Source organism: Gekko japonicus, unplaced genomic scaffold (assembly GCF_001447785.1).
Source record: "Gekko japonicus isolate JY-2015 unplaced genomic scaffold, Gekko_japonicus_V1.1 scaffold5, whole genome shotgun sequence".
Lineage (NCBI taxonomy): Eukaryota > Metazoa > Chordata > Lepidosauria > Squamata > Gekkonidae > Gekko > Gekko japonicus.
The window spans coordinates 2,493,572-2,521,538 of NW_015168652.1; the positions used below are offsets into that span (position 1 = coordinate 2,493,572).

Sequence of the window (27,967 nt, forward strand, 5' to 3'; positions counted from 1 at the left end):
CCTGAAGCAGGATTAGCCCTGGTTAGTACTTTGAATGGGAGCCTGCCAAGGACATCCAGGGTTGCTACACATAGGCAGGCAATAGCAAACGACCTGTGTGCATCTCTTGCCTTGAAAACCCTATGGGGTCATCGTAACTCGGCTGCAGTTTGACAGCATTTTCCACCAACACCAGTGAAGGACAGTTACCAGAGGCAGCATGAATCCTGACTGCTCCAATAGGAAGGAAATGATATTACCATAATGAACTGCTGCAAAGGAGTATGGGGAGGTCATCACACACTGGTATGGCCATTTATTGTAGCAAGCTAAAGAAAGCAAAGGACAGCTTTGATTCTTCCTGTTCTCCATTGAACCTTAGGGAATATAGGGGAGATGCCACCAAGGCAGCTAACATATTAAAAACATGCATAATAAAATTACATCTTGAAAATCATTAAAACCAACATTATTAAAAGAAATAAAATCAGAGCTAATATTCACATACCAAAAAATAAAAATAAAAGCAACAATTAAAAATATTGGTCCAGAAGGAGGGAGTCACTGTGAGAATGCCAAACGGAACAAAAAAAGGTCTTCACCTGCTGGTGGCAGAGATGGCAACAGAAGGGGACAGAGGAGTCTTCCTGGAGGGAGAGTTTCAGATTAGAGTAGAATCTTTTAAAGCAGAAATAATGTCTGTGTTCTGTAGGGCATTTAGTACTTTTTGGGCACTGAGTACACGTTAGTAATATTATCAGGATTCCATTTTAGAATGACAACCTTACTGAGGCGGAAGGATTAAGAAAAGACAAGGGACTATATACTTGTGCTGCATTCTGTCAACATAGACTTTGCTATGCAAAAGAGAAAAAGGCAATATTACAGTGGTCTCTGGTGGTTTCAATTTAGAAAACATCCACTGATGTTGAGGGACGGATGCTGGAGCAGTGCATTGCTGAGGAAGACCAACTTTTTAAAGCTCAGGAACATTACAGAGAGGAAGTAAACAACTTGATACGAATGACTCAGCTCAAAGCTGATGAGAGGGAACAAAAATCAAAGGATTTTTTAAAAGCCCAGGTAAGAATCTAAAAGAAATCAAATGTTAAACATCAGTACTTACCTGGACTTGCCAGGTGTCTGCAGACTTCTGTCCTAAACTGTAGTTTATGGCCTGTATATTTTTATCATTGGACAAATGCCTGAAACCTAGTTTCACATCCAAACCACTGGCAAGTCTATACTGATTGTTCTTCTTCCTCTCCTGCACCCACATCCCATGGGGAAATCTCAAGAATTGGGACTGCAGTGTGAAGATGGGTAAGTGACTTTGTCTTTTGGTGCTTGTTTCCACCTAGTTTCAATGAGTATCAACTCCGGGATAAACCCTATGACTGCCAAGAGTTCTAGGAGATCAAATATTAACTCCTTTGTATTATGGATCCTAGTAAGCATTTGTTTTGGAAGGAAAAGAGCAGAAACGACTGTTAATGCTCACGAAATGTTAACGTGCAAATAAAATGCTTTTTTTTTTGTTTCAGTCTCCATCCATAAAAATACAGAGTTCAAATAGTACAATACAAGGCCTCTTCATTGTCCTTGACATTGGGATATGAACTTTTGTCCAGCATAAGCTATATGGCATTGGGTGCATCCACACAGCAGTGATTCTCCGTATTGCTTCATCACACTGTGAATGCAGAGGCATTTGCAGTGGCATTGGAGCATCCACATGTTTGACTGAGCAGTGAATTCCTTCCTCTCTTCAGCTGTCTTGCAGCATCCCATTCCTTTCTAGGCAATCTGGACAAAACTTCCTGCCCCTTTCCCCTTATGCATCTGCAATGAAAAAGGATAGAGACATATTTTTTAAACAAAATGAAAGCTAGGAATTCAGAGTAACTAGAAGATTATAGAAATAGATTATTACAAGAGGGGACCTGCAACAAAATGTTGCATAATGTGTTGTGGCCTTACCATAGTCTTCATTGCCAGCAGTCCCTGCAAGGAACTTGTGAGGAGGGGGCATCCCCCCACCTTTGTTTCCCTCTCCCACCTTGGTTATTAAAGTTCCCTTCTCTGTCTTTTTGCATGCACCCCTTATCTACCAGTCTTCCCTCACCTCCCCTTCTCCTCTCACCCCTTCTATGTCAGCTTTTCTCCCTACCCCCTTCTCTAGCAATCCTTTCTTACCCCCTTTCTCCTCTCACCCCTTGTATGTATCACCCCCTTTTACCCCTGCCCTTCTCAGACACTGTCCTGTTTCCCCCACCCCGTTTCAGTCTGCTCCTCTCTTTCTCTCCAATATTTCTCTAGTCTCCAATCTCCCCCTCTTCCTCTTTCTCTCCCCCTCCCTCAGACAACCCTCAGACAATCTCCTGTTCTTTTTCCTTCTCCTCCCCCCAACAGACAATCCCCTATTCTTTCTCTGTTTCTCTCTCCCTTCTTAGAGAACCGCACTTCTTTCTGTTTCTGGGGGGGGGGGCGATGCAGGCTTCGCCTCCTTGGGCTTCAGCTGACGGGTGGCAGGGCCAGCTTGGGCAGCAGCAGCAGAGGGCAGGATAGCTCCCAGAGGGGTACCACTGCCCCTTTGGCTCCCTTAGCTGCCCCACTGCCTTCCCTCCCCGGGAGTGCCCAAACCTGGTGGCTGAAGGCCTACTCTTTGTTGCCAGCAGTCCTGGCAATGGCTGGGACAGGTCTGGTGGTGGGGCGCATGGTTATTGGTGTGGCAGCTCTCCAGTGTCTTTCCCGGGCAGCATGGATGGTTCTTCCTGCTGCAGTCCTAGCAGCAGCAGGACGGTTATTGCCATGGCAACTTCCCTCACAGCTCCAGCAGCTTTTCCCACGCCTCTTGTAAGTCCATCTTCTGTGCATGTGCAAAGCAAGCAGTTTTACTTGGGGGGGCATTTAAGTATCCCCAGTATATATTTTTTAACATTTTAGGTTTTTCTGCCCACCTGGGGAATGCCCCAAGTGTGCTGAAAGATCTATTTGCCCCCTACGCACCCCAGATCTGCGGCAATAAGTATATAGATAGTGATCTGTAAAGATTTCAAAAAGCTGTGTTGGTGTGGCAGGGAAAATGGCTGTTATGTCCATGTGACTGGGACATTTAAAAATGCACACCTTCTCATACAGATAGCATGGAACTACACTTGAACTGTGTTCTTATCATAGTAGAGTAGGCATGAGAAAGACAGGAGCAAAGCAGGGGGGAAATCTGAAAAGTGGATGATTAGAGGATGTTGTGTGGATGCTAAAAAAAAGTGCTGGCAGCTTGAAAGCACTGCCACAGTAAAATTATCGTGTTAAAGTAGCCCTTTTAGCATCTGACAAAATGGTTCCCAGGTAAAGAAATGGGCCTTGAGGTGGCTGAACAATATGGTTGGTTGTCTCTTTATGGAAATCATCCATCACCTATTTTGAAGTGAGAACAAAAAGACTGAAACTAGCTGCCTGCCAGGAACAAGGGACTGGACTGTCAAATCGACAATGCGAACTGACCACTTGTATACATGTTGCACTTGTACCACAGTGTGCACATTTCCTGCATTTTCAGACAACAGTTTTATTACCTCTTTGTTTGTATTGCGCTGATGCTTCAAAAACCAGACATGATTTCTTTGATTGTTATCCTAGTTGTGGCTCTGTCAAAAAAAAGACAACCTGGCATGTTTATCCAATTGTCTTCCAATTTCTTAGGAAGCCTTTACAGTTCTCAAAATAATAGCCACTGCTGTTTCTATTGCAGCTTCGACTGAATAACATTATTACAGAAATAAAAACAAAAGACTTTGAAATAAGGGAACATAAGAAGAAGAAGAAAGAAATCCAAAGACAGTAAGAAAATGTTGACCTTTTTTTTTTGTTTTTTTGCATGTGTGTGTGTGCCCGTGCCTGGAAGTCATGGCAACCTCTGGCAACTCCTACAGGGGCATGGAGAATGTTCAGAGAAGAGGCTTGATAGCCTGCCTCTGGACTCCCAGCCCTGGTATTCTCTGGAAGCCTCCCACCCAAATGCTTGCCAGGGTCAGCCCTGCTTAGCTTCCAAGATCTGACAAGATCAGGCTTGCCTGGGCTACCCAGGTCAGGGCAATGTTGACAATTCTTTTGATGCAGTGGTTTCTTCTGTAGCTCTCACCTGCTGACACATTAAAATGACTGATGTCTTTCTTTTCCTGTAACATTACAGAATGAAAGAATTTGCCAAAATGTATGATATTGTACGTCATGAGAGAAACAAACTGGTTAACCTTGTGCACACTGCCCACCAAAAAACTGCTGAAATGAAAGAGCGGCTCAAAATGTTAGACAATGAGAGAGAAATCTTAAGGAACAATGCTATAATTAAAGAGAGGTGAGGATCTAAGTAAATAAGTCTTCTGAAAAATAATTTTCCACGTTGGGTTCATGACTCAAGTATTTTTTCCCCCTGATTTTGCTGCAGGTATTACAGTTCCATTCTTTAGATTTTTGTTACTTTATTGCACTTTAAATAAATTCCCTTTCTCTCTGATCCAGTTCAAAACAGGTTTATATGCACGTGTTATGTGCTAGCTTGATAATGAATCAATTGTTCAATTGGATAAGCATCAAAACATACTTACGACTTAGGAAATGGCCTAGCTGCACAATATTGCTTTAAATGAGATACATACTCCCATGTGTCTTCAGTGTGATGTTGGGGTTAGAGAGCTGGGTTTAGACTACATAAACCCAGGTTCAAATTGCACGCAGCTGTAAAGCTCACCAGGCAATTTTGATTTAGTCCTTTGTCTCTTAGAGGGTGCAATGTTGCTACCTGCAATTTCTTGGAGAAAGAGTAAGCTAAAGCTACAATTAATCATTTGTATGTGCATCGCCATCCAGATTGAGTATCTTACCTGACCTTGCTTCATGGAAACTGCTGCTTGCACATCTGCTTCTTTAAGCCAAACCAGGTGTGATGCTGAAAATTCCTTGTAGGGATCTCCTACCCTTTTCCCTAAAACTGACTGGGGGGGGGGGCTGTCCTTGCCTTGAGCAAGAGTTTAGCTTTCAGATTAAGCCACTGTTGTCCCCAGTAGGGCAATATTTTAGCTCCTTGGAGACATTTCAGATTGGGGGGAAAGTGCAGCAGGAAGAGTCAACATATACCTTATCCCCAATTGAAAACTCCTAGAAATGTAACTTCAATCCGAAGAGTTTTTTCATTTTATTTAGAAAACTGCACAAATACCAGCTGAAGCACACAAACAATATTGCCATCAAGGACAGCATCCAGAGTGACGTCTGCAAGATTTTTGCAACGTTGCAAGAGATGAAGGAAAAGCGAGAGCAGCAGCTGATGGATGTCGAAAGGCTGACCAACACGCTCACCCGTGTGGAGGATGAAATGGTGCAGCTGTGGAAGAAATATGAACGGGCCGTGCAGCGCCGAAATGAAAGGTAGAGCACCTGGGTTATTAGCAAAATACTTAAGGTGGTCCTGCAACGTGCCCTGTGAATGGCAACCACCACTTGCCAGCAAATCATTTCTTTTTATTGCTGTTCTCTGCTCCATATAGTTTGCCTTCTTAGAGTGGTCTTCCTTTATTTATTACATTTTATTTACTTACTTATTTATTTATTTATTTTTATACCCCGCCCTCCCCGCATGCGGGCTCAGGGACGGCTTACAACAGTATGGCACTCAGTGCGATAAAAACACAGTAAAACAAATTAAAACAATTAGGTACAATGGGCTGCGCCCAAGGATCCCGCGTGACTGACACCCTCTCTCCCTATTGCACATGCCCTTAAATCCAGAGGGAGGCTACTGTGCCCCCCCGATGTTCATTGGCCACTCAGCCTCATCTGGCGGTGCTGCTATACAGGCCCCTGTTGGTGGTAGTGGTAGCGGCGGCGGCTCCTATTTGAAAGCCTGGTGGAAGAGCTCCGTCTTACAGGCCCTGCGGAACTGTAACAGGTCCCGCAGGGCCCTGATCTCCTCCGGGAGCTCATTCCACCAGATAGGAGCCGCCACCGAAAAGGACCTGGCCCTTGTGGCAGCAAGCCTGGCCTCTTTAAGGCCCGGGGTCGCAAGACGATTTTGATCTCACTTTTTGACTGTAAAGCCCTCAAAGTGGTGTATGACCTTGTAAAATACAATTTTAACTTCTTTTTATCACCCTCTCCCAATTCTTGAGACCTCCCTTTGGGTTAGCTCATTCAGCTCTTCCCTTTTATAAACTAACCCTCTCCTCCATTTTGTAGCTGATCAAAGAAAATCGGCAACAATAGCCCCTGAGTCTGAAAGCACAGTTTCCAAGCCAAGCTTTATCTCCCCAGATGGATACGCCAAAACCACAAGGGAGCCAAGTTCTGTTGTACCCTGTGTGCAGTGACAAATTTTAGTAATGTTTTATAAAAATATGTTGCTCATGGTTGTAACTGAGGTTGTAATAGCCAGGCCAAGCCAGATATTTTTTAAAAACTGAATATCATCTTTACCTTTCTTACTAACATAGCTTAGAATAATTATTTCACATGTATGGTGTATTCTTAGGATAATGTAACCCATATTAGTTTGGGGCCATGGTTCTAAGTAATTTTAAAGCCAAATGCTGAACCTTTTGCAAGTACAGGTTTTGTTCTTCAATTGTGGCTTTAAATTGTAGTCATAATAGTAACATAGATTAAACAAATTACTACTTCCTTTAAGTGACTATTGTTTGAGTCAGCCTGATTGTGCAAACAGAATAAAAGCAGGGCCGGTGCCAGGGTTTTTTTGCACACTAGAAGGCTATCTTCTGCCCCCCCCCCCCGTGTCCACCAATTTTCAAACATAAATGCATTTTAGGAAGAATGAAAAACACAAAATATGAAATTGCTAATTTCTTCTTTTAATTGTGAGAACAAGTAATACAATCTCTGATTTTCTCTCTCAAACAGAAAAACACAAATCACAAAGCATTTTGAAAAATCCTGTTAATTGTGATGTTGAAATTTAAGTCTCTTTAACGTTTCAAAAAAACCCATCTCTGGACCTGGCCGAATTGGCTAACTATCGGCTGGTGTCCAATTTGCCCTATTTGGGCAAACTTATAGAGAGGGCGGTGGCGTTACAGTTACAGGGCTTTCTGGAGGATGCTTCAGTCTTAGATCCCTTCCAGTCCGGTTTCCGCCCGGGTCATGGGACCGAGACGGCTTTGGTCGCCCTGACTGACAATCTCCGGAGGCATCTGGATCGAGGTGGTGTGGTGGCGCTGGTGTTGTTAGACCTGTCGGCTGCATTCGACATGGTCGACCAGCAGTTGCTGACCCACTGCCTCACCGACGTGGGGATCCAGGGGCTTGCCCTTCAATGGTTTGCCTCTTTCCTGCAAGGTCGGGGACAAAGGGTGGTTCTCGGGGACCAACGCTCCCATAGGTATCCCCTTGAGTGTGGGGTACTACAGGGAGCAGTGTTGTCTCCAATGCTATTTAACATATATATGCGCCCCCTTGCCCAGATTGCCCGGAGTTATGGGCTTGGGTGTCATCAGTATGCGGATGACACCCAGCTCTATCTGATGTTGGGTGGCCGGTCGGACTCGAGTCCCGACGATCTTCACTGGGCACTTGAAGCTGTGGCTGGTTGGCTCCGGCTGAGCCGATTGAAACTAAACCCGGCGAAGACGGAGGTCCTGGGTCTGAGTCGGGCCAGGGCGGGGTTGGGGCTCCCTCTCCCGACCTTCGATGGTGTACCTTTGGTGCCAGCGTCTGGGGTTCGGAGTTTGGAGGTGCTCCTGGACTCTGCATTAACGATGGAGGCCCAGGTGGCAGCCACTGTCAAGTTCGTCTTTTTCCATCTGCGGCGGGCTCGGCAGTTGGTCCCCTACCTTGACCGCGATGACCTGGCCACAGTGATCCATGCGACGGTCACCTCGAGGTTAGACTACTGCAACGCTCTCTACATGGGGCTGCCTTTGTCGCAAATCCGGAAGCTGCAATTGGTGCAGAATGCTGCGGCCAGGCTGCTAATGGGTCTCTCTAGAAGGGACCACATTCAGCCTGTGCTGAAAGCGCTACACTGCTTGCCAATAGCGTACCGGATTCGCTTCAAAGTGCTGGTTCTCACCTATAAAGCCCTACATGGCCGGGGTCCAACTTACCTGAGGGACCGCCTTTCCCTGTATGTTCCCCCAAGAGCTCTATGGTCAGGGACCCAAAATTTGCTAGCTATCCCGGGCCCCAGGGATACCAAACTGGCCGCTACTAGGGCCAGGGCTTTTTCGGTGGCGGCTCCTACCTGGTGGAACAAGCTCCTGGGGGAGATCCAGGCCCTGCGGGATCTTATGCAATTCCGCAGGGCCTGCAAGACGGAGCTCTTCCGCCAGGCTTTTGAGTAGGAGCCACCACCCCCACTATATCACCACCGCTGTGGGTTGGATGAGGCCCTGAGAAAACATCTGAACATGAACCGTCTACCAGGAACTTCGGGCATACGTTCCGTCATCTTTGGACATTGAAGACAATGAGCACTTTGTTTAAATTAGGATTTTTAAGATGTACTGTATGTTTTTAAATTATTATGTATATTATGTTTTATCATGGCAAGGTCGCCTTGCCTCTGTAAGCCGCCCTGAGCCCACGGGGGAGGGCAGGGTATAAATATGCAAAATAAATAAATAAATAAATTCAATTTCAGGCACATCAGAATCTCACACCCCACTAGCTCCATAGCAGACATATCCCACTATGTCATCATGGTCCATACAGGCAAGAAGCACTACATATTACTTGCCCTTATTCCTTGTTATCCTGGCCTCTCCCATTCCCTCTCTCACTCACACACTGCACATACACACCCCTCTGCTCCCAGTCTGGACAGTAAACTCCTCAAGGCACAAGCCAGCCTTTTTATTTATGCTACTTCATTAAACGCCATGCACAGTCAAAAAGTGCTGCAGAAAGATAAATAGCTGTAACATTCCACCACACTCCAGTGTGATAAAGTAGGGCCTACTCCAGTACATACAGTCACCAGGGGAAAGGCTGAGAGAGACTCCATCCCAATGATCTCCCCAAGCACATTTTTTTAACTTCTCTCATATAAAAATGAATATAGATTCAGGTAAGTAGCTCAGTTGGTCATGCATGCACACAAAAGCTTACACTCAGAATTAAACTCTGTTGGTCTTAAAGGTGCCACTGGACTGCAGCTTTGTTCTAAAAATGAATAGTTGTCATTTACACCAATAGCAAAAAAAAAAGCAGACCACAATTAGAGACATTAGGCGGTGCAGCCCTCAGTGACAGGGATCCAGGGGCAAATGCACCATGAACACAGATTATCTGCTCATGCATGCACAAACACACAGGTTGTTGAAATACAGAAGACTATTTTAACAAGAGGCATTTTATAAGCTTTCGTGTGCAAGCATACTTCTTCAAATACAGGTATCTGCCCTCAAACTTTCCCCCATTCATAATAATCATAAGAGGAATGCATACTCTTGACACCGACAACCAGGCATTAGTCCAAGCCTGAAAGGGATCAGGTCGTGAGAAATTCCCATGCAGGAGATTAGCTGCATTCTGGCTCAGTGGTAGAGCATCTGCTTAGCATGCAGGAGGTCCCAGGTTCGGTCCCGGCATCTCCAGTTACTGGATCTAGCAGTAGGTGGTGTGAAAGACCTCTGCCTGCCTGAGACCCTTGAGAGCTGCTGCCAGCTTGAGTAGACAATACTAAACCTTTGCCAGGGGTCTGATTCAGTACAAGGCAGCTCTGTGTGTGTTCATATGTAGCATAAATCCCCACCACCCTCAGCCAGAATGTGCAGATTTAAATGATTCAGGTCTTGCTCCAGATTGAGCATTTGGAAGGGGGGAGGTCTTTTGCTTTGTTATGTTCCACAAGCTGGAGTCTGAGAATAGATCTCATCTTGCATGTGCATATGTAGGGGAAGGCTATGAATCAAGGTCTCGGTTCTAGGGACTATTCTTGGCTGGGAAAGTGAGGAGTGAGAGATCACAGATTTCTCTAAAGGGGGTGGGGTTTGAGGCAAGACCTCCTGGGATCTACCGGAGTCTTCCCACCCCCTTCTGCTCTGGCGCACTGTCCCGAGCTGAAGCTGCATTCATTACATCAAGAGAGACCCGCCCGGATCGGAAAGGACAGCAAAGGAGCCAAGCAAATCCTGGCAGGAAATTCCAGCCATAGGAGTAGAAAGACGCCCCCCAGGATCATCCAGCCTGGTGCGCTGCTCTCACCACCGCAGCCAGCAGGAGTCTCTTCTTCTTGCTGATCCGACACTGCCCCTCTCCACTCCGGTTGGTTTGGAGGCCTGGTGATTTCTCCTAGGAGAACCGGGCGGCTGAGTCCCCTGAGCTGGGCAGGAAGAGGCTGGCAGCTGCAGGCGCTGCCACCAGCGCTGCCGGAGGGTGGAGCCAAGAGGGGCGGGGCTGGCAGGGAGTCAGCAAGGCAGGAACTCGGGAGTAAGGGAGAGAGACGCGTGATCGCTCGCCGCGGTTAAAACAAATGGAGAGTCCCGGCATTGCCCGTGTGGAAGCCGCAGCGTCGAGCAATGGGCAAGGCGAGTGCTGGGTGGCATGCCACACTGTGCGCTCCCTGATCTCGAACAGGGTGACCCGTCGAAGCTTTGTCTCTCCTGCGGCAGTTGAGGAATAAATAAAAACGCACTACACAGCGAAGGGGGGAGGGGGTGTCAGAAAGGGCTTCCCCTCACCTGCCGGCTGCGGTGGTTCTGTCCTCCTCCTCCTCCTCCCTGCCACGACCAGGCCAAACCGCTGGGGCCAGTATGCACCCCCCTTGTCTCACAGACACGCCAGAGCCAGGCTGGGCCATGGGCCTCAGGACTCATGTACACTGGCCCTCTCAGGCGGCCGGAAGGGCGGGCTCCTGTCCACAGCTGACCGAGTGGGGCACAGCCAAGACAGTGGCGGCTTTCCTCTCCACACTCCTGCTCCTGGGAGGGCAAACTTCCTGTTGTGTCCGCGGACTGCCACTGGGCGCCCGCAGTACAGCGGAGCTTGAGTCCGGAGAACAATGGGGACCAGGCTCCTGCACCCTGCCACTAGGGGAACCAATGGGACATTGGCGGGAGGTTTGAATGGGCCAATGGGAGGTTCCCCAGACTGTATATAAGCGGCCAGTCTGCCGTTGGTGGAGTGCGTGTTGTGTACTAGTAAAGTGTGCAGTGTATCATGCGTGCCTTAGCAATTTTTCCATGCGGCTAACCCACTACACAACACTTCCCCCTCAGGTGGGCCTTCCCGCCTCGCTCCCCCCCCCCGAGGGCGGCTGAAGGGACACCGCCGGAAGTTTCTCTAAGCTGCCCTCCCCTGGTGCTCCACCTAATGGGGCAGGCTGGAGTGCTGCGAAGGGCTGGCGGGCAACAACGGGCCTGTGCACGTGCTCGGATTGCCGATTGCAATCGGACTCAGAGCACGGCTTTTGGCGAGGGAGGGGCGGGGTGGCAGGCTGGCGGGGCACCCCTCTTCACATGGCACCCTAGGCGGCTGCCTAACCCCGCCTCTATGGATGCAGCGGCCCTGCCCAACTGTCTCCCAGATCTTTTTCCCCCCCCCCCCCCGTTCCTGCCTTAACATCATTTAAAAAAGGAGACCTCTTCTAATTAGGAAGTCGAGTCCATCAAATGTACTCTTCTTCCAGTGGCAATAGGCAGAGGAAATAACTGGCATAACATGAGCTACTTGAATGAGGCAGTTTAAAATGATTTGACCTTTGCAACATACCTGTTAAAGTCTTTTCTTTGGCTTTCTTTGCAGTGGAGTTTTGCTCATTGAACGTGAGGAAGAAGTATGCATTTTCTATGAGAAAATAAATATTCAGGAGATGATGAGTCGAGATGGCGACATTGAGATTAATGTGATGGATGAAAAGATCCGCTTTCTAAGACTGAAACGGACTGAGAAGAAAAGGCAGATTGAGTTACTCTTGAAAACACTGCCGATGAAAAGAGCCCTTGATGCTGATTTAGTGGTCCTCCAGATACAGGTAGATACAATTAAAAAATATTGACTCAGTTCAGAGATCACATCAAACTGTGAATTGCACAATCCATAGTTTAGAACCCAAGTCATGGTTTGAGCTTCTAAGACTACAGTCCTAAGAATACTTTCTTTGGAGTAAGCCTCACTGGATAAATTGGACTAAGCAGACCTGCTTAGGCTTGCTCTCCAAGTATGCAAGCAAAATATCCTTTGGTTTTGAGGGGCTTGTCCTTCCCCCCCCTTCATTTACTCAGCACCAGTGTTCTCTCTAGGCTGAGTTAGTGTGAGGTAGCTCACAGTTTTTTAGCCTCCAGCTCACACATTTTTGTCTTAGCTCAGGAAGGATGGCTCCAGAGCAAACAGATTTTTTCAGTAGTCAAATTGCTCACTCACAACTTTAATGCCAGTAACTCACGAAGTAGAATTTTTGCTTACAAGCAGGGCTATTTTTGGACAGGAACACACAGGAACGGAGTTCAGGCTGGCTCCCAAGTTGGCCACGCCCAGCAGGAACTAATTAGCATAATAGGCCACACCCAACAGCAGAAACTCATTAGGATTGGCTACATTAGGGGTGTGTGGCCTAACATGCAAAGGAGTTCCTGCTACAAAAAAAGGCCCTGGGTTTTGACAACAAACAAGGTAAACAGAATAACAAGCAAAAGGTGGGTGTGGCTGGATAACCACACTTCTGGTAACATGGGGGTGCGACCTAATGTGCTAATAAGCTGTGCTCGCAGGGCGTGGCCTAATATGCTAATGAGTTTCTGGTGTTGGTTGTGGCCTATTATGCTAATGAGTTCCTGCTGGGCTTTTTCTACAAAAAGAGCCCTGCTCACAAGACTCCACAGCTTAGAGGGAGACAGCTCAGCAGTCACATTTATTTAGTAAAAGAACCTTTGGAGACTTCTGGTGTAGGAAATTTATGACTGCATAAGCATTTGACCTGGATCACTCACATCCTAGGAGCTAAATATTATGGCTTAGCAATGTTATCACACCAAAGCACAGTTAAACCATGATTTGCAAGACATGGTTTGAAAATTCAGGTATCACACCTAACCACAATTACATTTTTCTTAACTATGATTTGGTGTGATGTCTAAATGGAATCAGTATCTTTTCCCAGTGGAATTTTGGTTTGAAGGTGGTAAATAAGGAAACACATGGCTATTGAAGCCTGAAGGCATTAGTTAATAAAAGCACTATAGTCCTGAAAATCTACATAACCATATACCAGATTGTTTTTACATGTTCCCTGATATATCTGCCTGCCAATATGAAGTAATTTACCAATACTGTGGAAACACTATATCAGTACAGGTATAATGCCAACATTGTGTACATAGCTGTTGGTAATGGTAATGAGGAGGTTAGTGGTACCACATGACTATCCACTACTTATAAGCATAGGATGCATGTGGTGATAAGCCATTGCTTATGTATTGCAAACACAGCAGATATGTAGAACTGAACTTCTTAGTGGTAGGTCCTCTGAAAAATGTACTTTTATTTACTTATGCATAACTTGATCGATATTCATTTTCTTTTTCCTTTACATGTTATCTCTCTCTGTGGCCCAGCATCACCAAGTGAGCTTTATGGTTGACTGGGGATTTGAACCTCAGTCACCCAGGTCCCCATCTGACATTCAAACCATTACATGTTGCACACTCTGCACAGTGCTGTGTTTTAGACTGCCATATCTCACTCAATCATTAATTATGTGACAGAAAATTAAATTTAAATAATAGAACTTTCATGCTGTTGCTGCAAGCCAGTGTTCTCTGGCCTCCAGACTGTACTTAGAGAGCTTCCACATTGTTACAACTTTTTATGTTTTGTGGGTTTTTATGTTACTGTTTTATACTCTAGTCCCAGCTTGATGATGATTATTTTATCAATATAAATTTAGACAGCTTGCTTTTATTGGAATTTTTAAATATTGACTTGGATTGTTTTATTGACGTTTTTATTGGTATGATTTGTTTTAATTGTTTTTATAGCCTTGTTTTTGTTTTATTGTTGGGAGCTACCTCAAGGAGAGGTCTGGAGTGGTGCCATACCATTTTTTTTAAATAAATAAAACTGTTATCAAGTGCTGCCTAAGAAAGGTAGGGCAGGGGTATTCTGGCATTCACTCATCTTGGGGTGAGTACCTCTGTAAGTGTTGTTCTGTCTTGTGGTACCTACATTTTGTTTGCGTTTTGTGGGAACTTCATGAGGGTTATGTTTTCATTTGGTATAGTGTTGAGCTCTTCCTGGAACGGTAACCACATCCTGTTGCTTGTAAAATGCGTGGTTTGGCTCTTTCTTTTCTTGTTATTTTTTTCCCTTTTGCAGCACACTTTATGTAGCTGTGTTGGTTTTGATCACCTTTATTACCATTCTCCTTTTCCTGAAATTGTACCACCAAAGCCTCAAGATCTGTTAATTTAATATATAATTTCAATCTATCATGAGTTTTAAAGCAAAGTGTAATCTGAGAGAGCCAGCATGATGTCATGTTAAGACTGTTAGGCCGGGGGTCTGGGAGATCCAGGTTCAAATCCCACCCACCCACCCCTTGCCATGAAACTTGCTTGGTGACTTTCAGCCAGTCACTCTCCCAGCCTAACTACCTCACAGAGTTCTTGTAAGGATAGAATGGGTGTGGCAGAAGCTAGGGATGCCAGCCTCCAGGTGGCACCTGGGGATCCCCTGGAATAACAGCTTATCTCCAGACTACAGAGATCTGTTTCCTTGGAGAACAGGGATGTTTGGAAGGGTGGACTCTGTGGCATTGTACCTCACTGAGGTCCCTGTCCTCCCTAAACGCCATCCCCAAATCTCCAGGAGTTTCCCAGCTTGGATCTGGCCACCCTACCCCCATCTCCTACCAGTGGCCAGAGGGGGCCTGGCAACCCGAAAAGAAACATGTATGCCACTCTGAGGTCTTTGGAGGATAAAAATCTCCTAGGTTGATCATTGGAATAAGCCTATTCTCAAAGCAAATATCATCTTTTAAAACTGCTGATTTGGGGTGGGTTAAAAATTTTTGTGTGTGTGACGTGCAATTTCTGAAAACAGGAAGGCCTAGATTGTGCAAACTTGTAAAAAGAAGAAGTCCATAAAGTGAATCACCTTGCTGATTTTACATTTTAGATCAGCAAAGTGTATTTCTACAGAATTGCTTGTGATAAACGTCACAGAATGCATGTATTGTCGGAAATGAGTGCTTAACTTAGTCATAAGGTCAACTGCCAACTTTTCCTAGGATCTCTGTCTGACAGGGCTCTGGGAGAGCAAGGCCAGTGGCAAGAAATTTTGGTTAATATTATTAAATATAAGTGAGTTCTCTTCAACTAGGAAAGGAAAAAAATGTTTGCTAACTTCACACACTGATTATTCATGACCCATTCTTCACTCCTGTTTTGATAGTTTTCTCAGTGCAAGGACAGAATTAGAAGTCTGGAGAAACTGTTTACAGATCCAAAAAGTCACAACAGAACACGAGCACTGCCTGGGAAAGACCCCAGTCTGCCAGAGCTTTTCAAAAGGATAGATGAGGTAATATCATTCCTGCCTCTAGGAGACTACCCTAATAAATGGCTGTTGTACATTTAGCTTAGGGGTCCTCAAGCATGTTGGGCCCACAAGCACTTTGGGGAGTTTGAAAAAGGGCAGTGGATACCACTGCAAAATGCGTCATGGCAGGGGGTCCTTTCAATATTTTTAGCTCTCTATGGGTTGGTACCTTTTAAATATAATTGGGTTTACATGTTGGGGGGAGGCTGTAGCTGGATTTTTCCAAATCCGTTTTCCACATATTTTTAGATTAAATTTGTGTGTGGGGTTGGGGGGGAGATCTTGGAAGGAGCCAAGAAACTTTTGAGGTAATATGTAATCACCCAAACTTACCAATATCTATCTAGTTGAAATAAGTTATACTGGGTGCCCTTAGTATTTGTAAGTCTTGGTAGGACTGGGGATTCTAATAGGGGGATTGTGTTGATGTCAATACTGAAGAGTCTGTAATCCTGGGTATTTATTTTGGATGTGGTAGATGCTAGTAAAGTGGGGTGGGTTTCCCTGCTAGTGTGGTGGGTATCATCTTCCATTTGTCTCCTTGTCCGTTTTGGTTCTTCTCATATTTGTTTTAATTTCTCATAATAAACTCCCTTTCTCGCACCTGGGGCATAGCAATTTTCATGGCAAAGTAATTTCAAGCAAACACACACCCAGTAGACAAGTGGAACTAAACTGCAAGCTTGGGCAGCTGTTACCTCTTAAGCTGCTGCTACTGCCCAGCTTTCACAAGAATCAACTGGAGTTTGGCTGTGCTCTCTAAACTCACACCCACCACCACAACCTTTCCATTCTTACATTCACTTTAGCACACTTTGAAGCTCACTAGAGAAGTGATGTGCAGTATAGGTGAAGGATAAGAAATGGGGATGGAAGGAAGGCGACAAAGGACAAAGTAGAATAGGAAGGAGCGTGAGTAGAATAAAAGAAAAGAAGATTTTTGAAAAAAGGTGTGGAACATGGGAGGGGTCCAAAATCAGAAATGACATCTCATCCACCCTGCCTGGGTCTAGGTGGGCTCAATGTGCACAAAGCATGTCTCCCAGATGGGAGAACACCCACTTGCTCTGGACACTAGTTGGAGGGCAGGAGAGCAGATTGATGGCCACACTGGCAAGACCAGACCATATTGTGGTCTCGCGCTCCCAGTACTGAAGTAGGTCCAAGTTGGCAGGATCGGGGTGCTCAACCAGGAACTCACGGACCATCATGCCAGCAGAATCCTCTGCCATCGCATGCCTGGCACCCACACCAGTTCTCCGTACCTCCCACCTCAAGACAGACAACCAGAACTCCTGATTCTCGTTCCCACATCTCCTGTCCGTGATGCCCCCCCCCGCTCTGTCCCCCTCCTTGTCCTCCTCACCATCCTCCACCCCCCCCTTTCCTCCTCCTATTCTCCCTCCTGGAATTCAACAGAGGGAAAGAAGGCGGAGAGAGAGAGAGGATGATGCAAGTCTGGCAGTTTGTATCGTGGCCAGGAGATGCAGCAGGTTTCCACATCCCCCCACCCCAGGCTCACCAACAGGTATTTTTCTCTCACACAAGAACAAGACTCACAAACACCTGACGCAAACAAAGGACAGGAGCACATCTCCAGTGATTATATACATCCCCCCTCCCATCCTGAGGGAGACAGGGATGGGAAGGAGATTAGGACTGAGCACGTCCATATCTCAGCCTCCTACTAAACCTAACTCTGCCCACCACCACACTTCCCATCTCCCCATCTAACTGGGATTCCCTGGCCAGCTAGAAACATCTTGCAGCTTACTCTGGTCTCCCTCTCCACCTGTGGGAGGAACTAACCAGCTGTGCAGCAGATTTATGGTGCACCAGAAAAACACAACGAAACCCACAGTAGCCCAGGCCAAGCAATGGACGTCCACCCTACTCAGCCTTCCTCTAATCACCAGCCAGCCACGGTTTGCAGGAGCTGTTGCCTCTGTAGAGTTGGAGCTGCAGCTTCTGGACTCTGCCAGGCAGCTTTTTCCTTCACTACTCCAATAGTCAACAAGGCCCAGACGAAATTAGCAGTTTTCTATTCTTCAGGAAATGTTTTGACATAATTTGTTCTTGCTTATCGTGTGTTTATGAATTTGCTCTCACTGTAGTTAGAAATACAGCTAGCACAGAAAGAAGAGAGACTGCTTGAGAAGGACTTTATTTTTGAACAAGTGTCCCAGTTCACAGAGAAGATCAGATTCAAGGTGGAAAATGGCAAGGAGGACACACTGCTATTGGCAAAAAAGGTATGACTGTTATTGAACTTAATCCTACAAGCCAGCTAAGGAGAGTGATACAGATGTAGGCATCTTTCACCAAGCATATAATTTGTTCTTTCAGGAACTGTGGCTATAAACGCAACATGTATTGAAAAGAATGAACATCCAGTAGTTAATGAGGCCTGTTTGTATGGCACTGTCATAGGCTTGCCAAGTCCCCCCGGGGGGCGGGGAAACCCCCACCCCAGAGGCCCGTTCCCCCCCACCGCCGGATCGGGCCCCAGGGGAAACTCCGCCCCGACGTGCACGTCACCAGGCACGCTGGGGGCAGGGCCACGGTCATCCGAGGGAAAACTATATGGTTTTCCCTTGGATGGTCGTGGCCCCGCCCCCAGCGTGCCCGGCATCGTCACGTCACTTCCTGGTGACGTGGCCCGGGAGTCCCCCACTGCAGAGGAAGGTAACACTTGGCAACCCTACACTGTCATCAATGGCATGTGCATCTTTGCTGTGCATGCTGTGCATGCCCTAGGCCCCTACATTGACACAACTATATAGAAAAATAGCCAAGATTTTTTTTACCCTAAGAGAATTACGCCCAGTTTTTTCGTTATGTGCTACTCAAGAGCTAAATGTTTGAATACCTAAATTAGTAGAAAGAATTGTAATTCTCTATTGATGATATTGCCTATGTACTTGGGGAGCCAGTGTGGTGTAGTAGTTAAGAGTGTCGGACTAGTATCTGGGAGATCCAGGTTCAAATCCCCACTTGTGTCATTGAAGCTCGCTGGGTGACCTTGGGCCAGTCACACTCTCTCAGACCAACCTACCTTACAGGGTTGTTGTGAAGATAAAATGGAGGAGAGAATGATTTAAGCCACTTTGGGTCCCCATCGTGGAGAAAGACAGGATACAAATGAATTAACTAAATAATTACAGCTCTTTATCAACTCAAAGTATAGGAAATAATTTGCACGTAGCTATCCTACAGTTCATTCCAGGGCTGCTTTCACTCCAAGGAGTTTCCATGTTTCAGCCCCCTGACCCATGACCTTGGCCTCTGTTGTACACAGACCATTAACAGCCCTTTCTGTCATTTTTTTAAAAAGCTTTATTTCAACCTTTTAAAAACTGGTATTTCCCAGGCAGGATTCTGTGAGCACAAGCAGTTTATTGGGCCTGAAAGGGAAACAGCTCAACTGCTTCAATTAGTAGAACAGAAGAGAGTCACCCAGCCAGCCTTTTAGACAGGAAGGAGATCTCTGGAGGTGACTACAAATGCGCAGTGTTGTTGTTTTAAAGTTTTTTAAAGCTATGGTGTTATTCCTGTGCATTATTACTCATGCTTGTGAAAGTTTTTAAAAGGAAACCACAAGAGAATTACTCATACCTGAGCCTGCCTTTTAGAGAGGGAGTGGGGAGGTGCCTCTGCAAACATGTGGGTTTTTTAAAACGGGTTTTTAAAAACATATTGCATTATTCTTATGCAATGTTATCAATGCTCCTGGAAATTATCCAATCCAATCCAAATACCTTTATTGGCATAAAAAGAAGAAAAGGTACAACATGGCCAATTTACAGAGAATTTCAATTATAAAAACCATCAAGCATCGCATAGAAAAGCTAGACTTTTGTTCCCTGATTGTTATGGCAGCCAGAAGGTACCTTGCAACTGAACTTGTAATGTGGGAACATCGGTCAGATAGTAAGAGAGATACTAACTTCGCCTCAGATAGACTGTGAAAGTTAGACACAATAGGTTTAATTATATGGTCCCGCACTTCCCCATAAAAATCACAATGAAGTAGAACATGGGCTACCATTTCTGGGTGCCTTCATTTACATGGACAAAGTCTTTCTTGATAGGGAGTGTTAGCAAACCTCCCAGACAATACCACTGAAGGTAAAACATTGAGTCTTTCTAACATAAAAGAGCGGCGTAACTGGGGTAAGGTAACCTCCTGGAAATTAAAAAACAAAACACAGGACTGGGAGAGAATCCTGATGAGTAACATGAGAATACAGCAGCAGAGGCTCAATGCCCATCAGGTGTGAAAGGGAAACCACAGCTAACAATGGAGGGAAAATAGATTACTGTCTGCTGTCTAGAATCCCTGTTGCAAGGGTGATTTAATCCAGTATCACATTAGCAACTTGACCACCATGGAAAAACCCCTGGTATGGAAGTAGCCCAGTTCTAGGTAATTGTTATATGCTCAACTGCAAGGCATCAGCTGGCATGGGATTTTTTGTTTTTATATGGCAGGAGGGAGGGAATGAGGGGGAGACACTCATCCTTCCTCCTTGACATCATATTGCTAATCCTGCTTATTCCAGATGAACAGACTCCAGGAGAAAATAAAAGCCACAACAAGAAAGATGATGGCTCTTATTGCAGAGCTATCGATGAGTCAAGCAGTTGCCATTAAACTGCAACAAGAAATGAGGGACAAAGAACACTTCTTAATGTCCATCACTGCCAGGCTCGAGAAGGGTCTAGCACTACCAGAGGAAATAGAAACGGAGTGGCTGAAGGTGCTGCGTGATGAAGACATGTACAAGGCAGCTGCTGAAGCCAGAGCCCAAGTGAGTATCTCTGGGGATGCAGCTGTAGGCCAGGTCATGTGTGTGTTTTGTCCCTGGAGGATTTCCGACAGGGCTCGATAACTGGCTCCCTGCCATCAGTTGCATGGAATTCTGTTGATAGAAGCATGCTCTGTCTCTGTTTGGTGGTTCTTGGTTGCAGGAAGAACTTCTCAGACCCAAGACCAAGACTTTATAGCAGTCTCATTGAGCCTATGGGCATTACTGGAGGAATTGTATAGCTCTCGATGTTTGAAAAAAGCAAAGAACATTTTGCAGGATTTGTCACACCCTGAACACTCCCTGTTTGAACTGCTGCCTTCGGGTAGAAGATATAGGACACTTAAAAGAAGGACAAACAGATTAAAAATAGTTTTTATTCGAGAGCTATTATTGCTTTAAATGCTGTCTGAAATTGGAATTTGGGTGACATTGGTGGTTTAAGTTGCAATGTGAACCTTAAGGGAGTTATGGGATGGTTGTGAATGGTTGTGTGAGTGTATATGAGTATGGCTGTAGATCACTGAAATGATTGCACCTTTAATTTCGTTGTACTATATACAGTGACAATAAAGTATATTATTATTATTATTATTATTATTATGGGAATTTCAAGAACAACTGCTGGGTGCTAGATAGCGCAACAAAATGACTGCCATGGGGGCTGGGTCCAACCCCAAAATGCTGGGAAGTACCAACCATCTCCTTAGGATGGAAGCAGCTGTATCCAAGCAGATGTTCCCTGCTGACCCAAAGATAATGTCATCTGGGCTCTTTTGAAACTACCGATTGTGGTGGGTTGGCTGTTTGCTTCTGAGGAAGAAGAAAGTGGGCACCAGGAAATAACACTGGCAAGCACCTGCTCACCCACCCATGGGCACCACTGGCCTTATAGGATGTGCCCATGCAAGGATCACATACAGCTTGCGTCTTTCTTGAAATCCATGGTAGCTCAAAAACCGTGGGGGGAGGGAGACACCCAAAGAATGACAGGCACACACTCAGCATGGTATGTGATACTGGTGAACCACCACTAAGAGACTGAGCTTTCATAGTGCACACTCTTCAACAGAAACAGTTTACCCTTTGAGCTGCAAAGGACTAAATAACGAGAATACTCTTGTGAATCAGCCCTGAGATTCCACTCTCCCAGCCTTGAGTTCTTGCTTAAGTTAACATTCTCAAGATGTGTTATCAAGAAAAAAAAAGCAATGTATGTAATTCTTATGAACAATATAAACTGGGTAAAGAAAGAAGGGGAGGGTCTCTATGTTGTTCTCCAAACTGGGAGAAAACCTCAGAACTGAATTGGGATACTGCTGTGAAGGGTTTGTTTTGTTTTGTTTTGGCATGGGAATGACTAGCTAAAATGTCTTGGGAAACAATGCAAGCTGAGCACATTACCTGTCCAAATTGGTGGCAACTGCATTGGTGACTCAATACAGTTCTTCTTACAGACATTAGTAAAAGCATTATAGCATCTCTTCCACTTCTCTAGTAGGACCTGGTTGGGATAATTTGTTGCAACAGTGATTTTGCAAGCCACTGACGTTTCTGGTGCAACTGAAGCCTAAGAGCTCTTCACAAATGGACAGCCTTTAACCAATTATTAATTGTTTTTACAGCGTCTTGAAGATGAGGAAAAACTTGCCTTGCCAACTAGTGTGCACACCACAGCTGAACAGCGCCCCAATGCCTACATCCCAGATGATGAAAATGTGCTCCCCTTACCACGGCCCTATGGGGCACTGGCTCCTTTCAAACCAAGTGAGCCCAGTTCAAATCTGAGATACATAAGAAAGCCAATTGTAAAGCCAATCGAGATCTGAACAGGTTGGCCCTCCATCCAGCAGTTAAACAGTAAGCATACACAGCATATATTACAGTGTCAAATCTGTATTCTAGGAACATTAGCAACAGAACCATCAGGTTTTAATGGGGCTGGACTGCAAAGTATACATAATAGGCTAACCCCAACAGCACTCTCTCAGTTCAGGAGCCCTACAAAAGCTCCAGTAAAACAAAGTGTGACATAACGATTAAGGGATTGTACCCCATGAACATCTGACAGCCTTTTTAAAATGTTTATTAAATATGTCAGCAAAAAAGTAATACATTTAAAAACCACAGTATTAATGAATATCTACCTGCACTTTTCCTTTTGTGCATTCAGTGGCCCAAACTGTTTGGTATTTTGAGAAGTCTGATTATATGACAGCCCAACAGGTTCATACCATCTTTTTGCATTAGAAATTGTTTAACTTTTTGTTCCAAACAAATATACTAAACTCACTTTCATGGCACAAATAAAGGGAAACTCTTTGAAGAATGATCAGGTGGTTCTGCTTATTTAAATAGTAATAAATCTCTTCCTTATTACTGAGTGCTCCAGTAAATTTAATAGCTGTAGTGCAGGACTGAGGGAAGTCTTGCAAAAGAGAAGGCGAGAAATGTAAAACTTTAAACAGGTGTCCAATTCTAGAAAATGAATGCCAAAAATATTTCTATTGGTGGGATCCTGTGAATCACGGTAAATGCCAATCTTTCTGGCCTACTCATTATCCTAGAATAACTAATGCTATGGTCAGGGAAGCCTTGTGAACAAAACGCCACAGAGTAGTTAAGGAGGGGCATAAGTGAGTCTACAGTGAATGAGAGGAATTGGGAATAATTACCTTCCTCTCTCCCTTGTCCACCAGCAGAGTTTCTTATGCCCCTGGATGAGGAAGGCTGTAGCAATTTCACCCAATTCTACCTCCCCACTACAGTGTTTCATGCTCAATACCATTTGGCCCACAAAGCTCTCCCAGTTCCTACTTTTCAGAAGTCACAGAGGGCTGAGGGAGGGGGAGAAGGGGCAAGCAAGAGATTTTCCATAGTCATATTTACATTTGCAATACATAAGATCAAACCCATCTGCCATACAATTTTTATTTGATATGGTGCTATAGTGAAAGAGTTGCCAACATGTTGTGTGTGTGTGTGTGTGAGTGAGTGAGTAAAGGAACAGACTGTGATTGGACTCCTGCACTGTTGTAGGCTTCTCTCTTGCTCAGGATAGCAGCCCTTGAATTCAATTTCTTTTTAAATATGCTGTTTACAAGTTAAGCACTTGTAGGACAGTTATTCTAGCTGCAATTACATCAGTTTAGTGGTATGCCAGCATGTGGGGAAGCGAGGGTACATATTTTCTATCGCTGTCACAGATCACAGCTAAGAAAACAAATAGGGAAGCCCCATGCTACATAAACATGGTTGGGAAATCATCTGAAGGCAAGGCACAAAGTAGCTTTAAAACAGCAACTTCTCTTCACAGTGGTACACTCTAGAAACAGTGGGCAGTATCCAGTTGAAGTTAAACATTTTCTATTCCGATTAATTGAAAAAAATAGTGATATGCCCTGCTCTTTCTTACTGACTGCTATCAGCAGGATTTTGAGGTGTTTACGTTCCAGAATCCAGCCAAGGTTAACAAGGCAGAAGACCATTTCAGTGGCTCAGTTACTGATAACGTTCTCAAAAACAGTTAGCTCCCTTGAAGTATCTATGCCAAACAGATGAGACATCTTAGAACATCCCTATCTGGTTACAAAACCGAAAAGACACATCCAAAACTATACAACTGTTCTTATTTTACAAAGTAATTTTTCATTAATAATGCAGGACTTCCACACAGTTACTTAAGTGGACCTTCTCTATACACATCAGTATACAACAGCCACCAGTAAGTTATTATTTTAACACACACATACACACATATTATTCATTTCCCACTCAGCACACAGTCTCAATTTCTTACATACATGAACTGCTGTAAAATGCAGACTGTAGCAAGAAGAACTGATTGTGGTTTGGCACTTGTCTGTAAGTTCCCCACAGGGGTTCCCATGTTGGGTACAACTTCTGCAATGTATCCCATTCATAAAAGTGTAAACAAAAATAGATATAGTAATTTCTCTTCAAGCAACAGAACCTTCAATATTATCTCTGAAAACCAAGATCTTCCCAATTCCATACTTCTTTTCCTACCACCAGCAGTTCATTTATCTTACGGCTGTTTAATTGCATCCGTGGATGTGTGTGGCAAGGCTGAGATGTTGCTTGAAGTAACCAATTCATCTTTGAGCAGCAGTACTAAAGGCCCAAGAGCATTGTAGTGTGCTTCAGGGCTACCTCTTCAACAAGTCTCACATTCACGGTACCTCGTTCCACAGAAGCCACCTGTCCTGAGAAAGGCCACTGAAAGTATTAATAGCTGGTAAGGTTGATAAAGGGTAATTGTGTGTGTGTGTGTGTGTGAGAGAGAGAGAGAGAATCACTTTCTTGATAGTTTCAGGTGAGTAGCCATGTTGATCTGCAGTAGAAATACAAGATCTGACAAAGAGAGCTTTGACTCTCAAAAATGTATACCCTGGAAACCTTGTTGGGCTTTAAGGTGCTACTGGACTCAAATCTTACTTTCTTGATAGAACCTTGATGTATTGGGAAAAATGCCTTCATACAGTTTAGCTACAATCAAGTACATACCAATCCAGTTCGATAATGGAGGTCATTTTGGCTGCACAGCAGATACTTATCCAAGGTATAGTTCCTGGCACAATCATATGCATAAGGCTGGTCCCACAGTTATTTCCCAATACAGCAGGAACAATGAAGGTGTACCAGTAGTATGGGAGCTGTCATATGTAATCATTTGATGTGCAGCTAGAGCATAGGGAAGCAGTCCGCTGGTTACCTGCCCTCACATGTAATATGTGCAGTGGGCCAGACATTGACAATATATTTTGGCACTAGGTGGTGTTAAAAACACTGTCTCACTTAGGAGAGGTGCTATAAATAAAGAGAAAGGATTGACCTTGGAACCATAATAATCTTCCAATCCAACTGAAGCCCAAAACACATTCCAACGAACAGTGTCTGTAGGAACCGAGGTCATTTTGGCTGCACATCAGCCACTTATGCAAGTATAGTTTCTATCCCATTACTGCAGGAGGATTGTTACCTTGATGATCCACTTCTGTCAATATGGTGACCAAGTAGTTGAGAGGAAGAAACTCAATTTGGGCTGATGATCTGTCCACTAGTAACATATTGGGCTGTGAAAGAAAATGCATTTTTGCCTAAAGTTCTGGATTTTAAACATTGTATTACGAGAGATCATTAATCTCTTAGCATGTAAGACTCAAGTTTATCCAGCACACCACAGTATCCTTTTTCACAATATGCCACTGGCCTCCTTCCCCAATGCCATATGCTATATATTCAGGTTTTTGAACTGTATGCCACCTTTGCTCATAAAGCAAATGGAGCTTTGCATGTAGCCAGGGAACCATGGATCAGTGTGGCTGAGGCTGACGTTTGGCTACTTTTGTCTCGATATCTGATCCAGCTCTTACCCATTTATTCCTGAGTTTCTCAAACAAGAGTTTGACGTAGTTCCGCACAACAGTGGTGGAGCCAACAGGATGATTGGGCAGCTGACCAATCTTGTTACTGATTGCCTGCATGACAAAATAAAATAACAATGGGCAGCCAAAAAGGATATGCAGCAAATACAGCATTGATACAGGAGCTGTTGCACTGGGGATGATTAAATTGGCCTGTTAAGATGATCAACTACAATGACATAAACCTCAGTTGCAAACCTGTGCATATCTCTTTACCAACACTGATAGATCTCTGACAGAAGAAAGCCATTTCCCCCTTCCAGAGACAAAATCTTGCTTGCCTAACAGCAACTTTAAGACAGCATCCCATTAGTGGCCAAAAGGTCAAAGGCAGCCCTGAAGAGGATTTGCTAGTACAGATCCCCCCACCACACATAAAGCCCTTCCTGTCCGGGGCCAAACACTCGCATGATGACCCTTCTGTATGGCTTCTTTTCCACCTGCCTTCCTGCCAATGAAAGCATCAGGACAGCATCTTGCTGACTGCATCAAGAGGTATGCGTAAAAACCCCCAGACAGATTAATTTCCTTAATATATCACACACTATGGAAGGAGCATAAAAAATAATAATATTTGTTCTGGCTCCAAACTGGCATTAAAATGTAATTTAAAAGTTCTGACTCTAAGGTTTTAAACACTGCATTGGTGAAGAAATGCAATTCCAATGACTCCCCCATACTCCCTGACATAAAATTCAGCAAGACACAGCCAACTTTGTTTTCCAACTCAGCCAAATAAAGAACCCTTTTCTGTAAGAAACGACATAGACATGGAAGGAATGCAAGGCAGTTCAATAAAGAACCAGAGTTGAGCAGCAGATTATGTAGATCATTGGCTCTTTGTTGCAGCTGTGGTTTACACTAGCTACAATTGGTGCAGGAAAAAATTACTCAAAAAGGGAAAGATGCGTAAGGATCGGTCACTCTTCGATTAGTAATTCCCCAAAGTGCCTCTTCCAGCCTTTTCTATATGGATCAACATATTACAGGACAAATATAGGATTGATCCTGTAGAATCATTCCCTTAACAGCATCTTCCCTGACAGTGAAAGATCTTCCTGCACCAGGGAAAGCACTTAATACTGGGAGAAGACACCACTGTTAATTGGTGTGGAGTCTTCTCTCTTTCAGAACATGCATTTTTCCTCCCTCGTACATTAGGTTGTGTATCTGTCCAGATAAAACAGATATAGTAAAAAATGAAGGCACAGCAAAGACACAGCTGGAAGATGTTACATACAAACCTATTATTCAGTTATAGGAGTATCATCCTTGCCCCATTTTGGAAGGTGTGGACAAGATTCCTTGCCTCATGACAGGGCTTCTCATGTTCAACAGCCTAGCATTAGAGCTTTTGTACCAAAACAACAAAGAAAGCAGAAATTCTCATGGAACACATCCTAATTTGCAAACATTTATTCTGCTAAACCTCAGAAGCTGTGGAAGAGGCATGCAAGGTATCAAGGTCCTACGCTGATGAATTCTGATTTTAGGAGTCACGGGCAAGTGAGGTTAGTGATTACAGTGTCAGACTAGGAGCTGGGAGAACCAAACTTGAATTCCCACTCTGTTATGGAGACTTGCTGGATGACCTTGGACCAGTTACATGTTGTTGTTGTTAGCCATTCAGTCATGTTCAAATCTTGGTGATTCTATGGGCCAGCTCTCTCCATGTTTTCTGATCTTGTACTGTTTCTTTGAGTTGTTCCATGCTCAGACTGGTGTCAACTTTTATGGTGTCTAGCCACTGTGTTCTTTGGTGGCCAGGTTTCCTTTTGCCACTAACCAATGCAAGCATAATTGCTTTTTCTAGTGAGTTCCGCGTGACACGGCTAAAATAAGTCAGTCGCAGTCTTGTGATTTTTCCTTCCAATGACAGTTACATACTTGCAGCCTAATGTACTTCACAATGTGGTAGTGAGGATAAACTGAAGGAGACAATGTTGTAAGCCACTTCAGGGAGATGGGTTGTAAATGAAGTAAATAAATAAGCTGTTGCATTTTGCCAAAACAGCAGTTGCTTAAAACATGGAAGAGACGTGCAGTGGACTGGTACGCTTGTAGTGAGTGGGGAACTGTGCCTGAAATCACCAACGTTGTTTTGCACGGGCAATGATACCTGTGTAAATGTTCAAGAAGCATCAGCAGAGTCGGCTCTCTCTCATGCCCAAAATGAATGAGCAT

The 27,967-nt window shown here is 44.6% G+C and overlaps 2 protein-coding genes across 2 annotated transcripts in view; one reads left to right on the forward strand and one right to left on the reverse strand.

The window, feature by feature from the left end:
• CCDC146 (coiled-coil domain containing 146) overlaps positions 1–22,165 on the forward strand; it is a 54,927-nt gene extending 32,762 nt beyond the window's left edge. Inside the window, exons 10-18 of the mRNA XM_015415054.1 lie at positions 892–1,062; positions 3,734–3,822; positions 4,175–4,339; positions 5,185–5,409; positions 11,737–11,965; positions 15,382–15,510; positions 17,643–17,780; positions 20,091–20,339; positions 21,962–22,165. Of these exons, the coding sequence (XP_015270540.1) occupies positions 892–1,062; positions 3,734–3,822; positions 4,175–4,339; positions 5,185–5,409; positions 11,737–11,965; positions 15,382–15,510; positions 17,643–17,780; positions 20,091–20,339; positions 21,962–22,165 (1,599 nt within the window). The remainder of the gene's footprint in view (positions 1–891; positions 1,063–3,733; positions 3,823–4,174; positions 4,340–5,184; positions 5,410–11,736; positions 11,966–15,381; positions 15,511–17,642; positions 17,781–20,090; positions 20,340–21,961) is intronic.
• A 2,284-nt stretch (positions 22,166–24,449) lies between these two features.
• Positions 24,450–27,967, reverse strand: part of GSAP (gamma-secretase activating protein) — a 74,398-nt gene continuing 70,880 nt past the window's right edge. Inside the window, exons 29-31 of the mRNA XM_015415055.1 lie at positions 25,733–25,837; positions 25,339–25,432; positions 24,450–24,562 (exon numbers count right to left, since the gene is read on the reverse strand). Coding sequence (XP_015270541.1) covers positions 24,471–24,562; positions 25,339–25,432; positions 25,733–25,837 — 291 coding nt within the window. The 3' untranslated portion in view covers positions 24,450–24,470. The remainder of the gene's footprint in view (positions 24,563–25,338; positions 25,433–25,732; positions 25,838–27,967) is intronic.